Source organism: Centruroides sculpturatus, unplaced genomic scaffold (genome assembly GCF_000671375.1).
Source record: "Centruroides sculpturatus isolate CEXI.00-Female unplaced genomic scaffold, Cexi_2.0 scaffold1787, whole genome shotgun sequence".
NCBI classification, from domain to species: domain Eukaryota; kingdom Metazoa; phylum Arthropoda; class Arachnida; order Scorpiones; family Buthidae; genus Centruroides; species Centruroides sculpturatus.
In genome coordinates this window covers 10,107-12,447 of record NW_019385911.1, presented here as the reverse complement: position 1 = coordinate 12,447, position 2,341 = coordinate 10,107, and the positions used below count along the sequence as shown (strand labels likewise).

The 2,341-nt window shown below is 34.7% G+C and overlaps 1 protein-coding gene across 1 annotated transcript; it reads right to left on the bottom strand.

Moving 5' to 3' along the window:
- Positions 1–854: 854 nt before the first annotated feature.
- Positions 855–1,546, bottom strand: LOC111612534 (calmodulin-2/4-like). The gene has a single exon (XM_023353767.1). It carries the CDS (start codon positions 1,538–1,540, stop codon positions 1,013–1,015), a length of 528 nt encoding a protein of 175 aa, XP_023209535.1. The 5' UTR covers positions 1,541–1,546; the 3' UTR covers positions 855–1,012.
- Positions 1,547–2,341: the final 795 nt, after the last annotated feature.

Below are 2,341 nucleotides of genomic sequence, written 5' to 3'. Positions count from 1 at the left end.
TTTCCGCGAATTTTAGCGAGGGTTCGGACCTGTCCAGAGCCTCACANGCACGTTAATCTTGTTTCAAATCAACATTATAATTGTTCTTTTGTTTGAAACAAGTTTTCCAAACTTGACATTTTAACTTTGTTAATCTTCCATCTCGTACTTCTTACAGAAAACTAAAATCTTCTATAAAGAAATAGCAGTGTTGTTAATTAAGGATATCTTTTGCCATCTTAGAAATGAGGACTGCAGAACAGAAGAGCGGAAACAAGTGGCATATATTGGAAGCATCCTCGTAAAATTAAACTGATGGCAAAAGAACAGGCAGAGTCAGCAGAACGTATTCATGCAAATAAAAACCTACAGCTAGGATTTAAAATGCCCAAAAAAATGTTCTACCAAAATAGCAAAATAAAGGACGCAAAGGGTCTGACTTTGTCAGAAAGTGTAAAACGGGAAGGAAAAGATCATTAAAGACAGTTTGGATGTAGTTAATTGAATTGAAAGTTGTTTATCCTAATTTTTAATTGAGTAATTTCATAATGTATAAAGTTCTTTTAAAGTATTTGCCAAATTATTAGAGGGGTTGCGGCCGACGTTTTCATCGCGAAAACGTCGGCCGCAACCTCTCTAATAATGAAAGTAATAAAGTTAAGTTATGGCAGTCACGAGTAACCCAAGGCCCTAATATGTGGCCCCTGGACTTTGTCAACGTGATTCTATTTCTCCGTCTTTTGCCTTGTGCGATTATGCAACCTCTACTTAAGTTGATATTCGTGACAAGGAACATTCGAACTGTACTTGACCGGTAAAAAGGTGAGAATAAATTAAATGCCACTATAATTATAATTTGAAACACTTGTAGAATCTTGAATATACTTTTTATTGTTAAAATAATCTCTTATAGACTAAAATTTATATTAAAATTTGTTTAAATGCACGTTATGTAGCAGGAATTGAAATCGAAACAGACTAAACATAAATCAATTTTGTTTTTTAAAAATGGCAGATTAATTTGTAATAAAGTTCATAAAATCAGTTGATTTTTCCATTTGGCTTGCAATTTTTGAATGAAATCCCAGTAATTAATATATCCTCTATCGTCTTTTTCCAGTTCGATCATCTTTTCGATATTTTTTTCGTTTATTTTACTCCAAACGGTCTTCATGACGTAACGAAGTTCAATGGCGCTGATCGTCCCATTATTCACTTTTTCGTATATTCTGAAAGCATCCTTTATTTCGTCATCGAAATCGTTACTTTTAATTTTTATCGACAGTAAATGTAAGAGTTTAGGAAAATCGATTCTTCCGTTTGGTGTCTGTTGCACTTCTTTGATCATCTTTCTCAATTCTTCGTCCTCCAGTCTGATGGATGCGGCTTTCATAATATCTCTTAAGTTCTTTATGGATAACGTTTCGTCTGTCTGATCACTGAATAGTGAAACGTTTGTTTTTTGAATTTCGACGGACATGATTTTAAAGATCAATATTGTTTGTATAATAATTGTTATAACAATAAAGTCGCAACAAATATTTTTGTGCGCTTTAAACATTTAAATTCTATTGTTTTGATTTTATCCGATTTCAATTTAATTTCGAAACTTTCATTGTGGGACGAGCCCTACGTTTTGACTTTAAGACATGTCTTTCCTCTGTTCAAACACGCGCTTAATGTTTTTCTTTTCGGAACAATTTACTTTCCATTCGTAATTTGTTTTCATTTGGTGAACCTATGAGGTAGTGGTGTTTTTTTAACTCTTTCCGCCCTGTGGACACTAAGAGGGCCTCTTTAAGGAAGCCCATTATGGGTTCGGCCAGGCCCACAATGGGGCGGCCGGGTGGTGAGGGATAAGGCCTGACATATCCTAACGGACCACCCCCGAAAAATTGAAGATTTTTCGACCGGTCCGGCTTCGATCCCTCTTTTTTTCGTCGATTTTTTCCATTGGTAAAATACTCTTGGAGAAATTGAAGAAAAAATTTCTTTGGGACTTTCAACAGGTGTAGGTTGATATCTCGGCCCTTCACCGATTTCGGGTAGAGTTGCCAAATTTTTGTTTCTAATCCGCTCTTTAGGAATATTTATTTTTTTAAATTCTTCATAAAATTCATTAAAACTAACCGGGGCTAATGGCGTTTTTCTATTTCTTATTAAATATGATATTAAGTATACCATATGATTTCCTAAAACAGGCTTACCACGAATTGTTAATTCACCTTTTACGTTTCATCCGTAATGATTTTGTCTCAGTTTGTCGATTATATGCGGAATGTATTTTCGATATAACTGCGGGACAAATATAGTTATTTGTTTAATACATCCCCGCCGTTGCCATCATTATCATCATTACCGG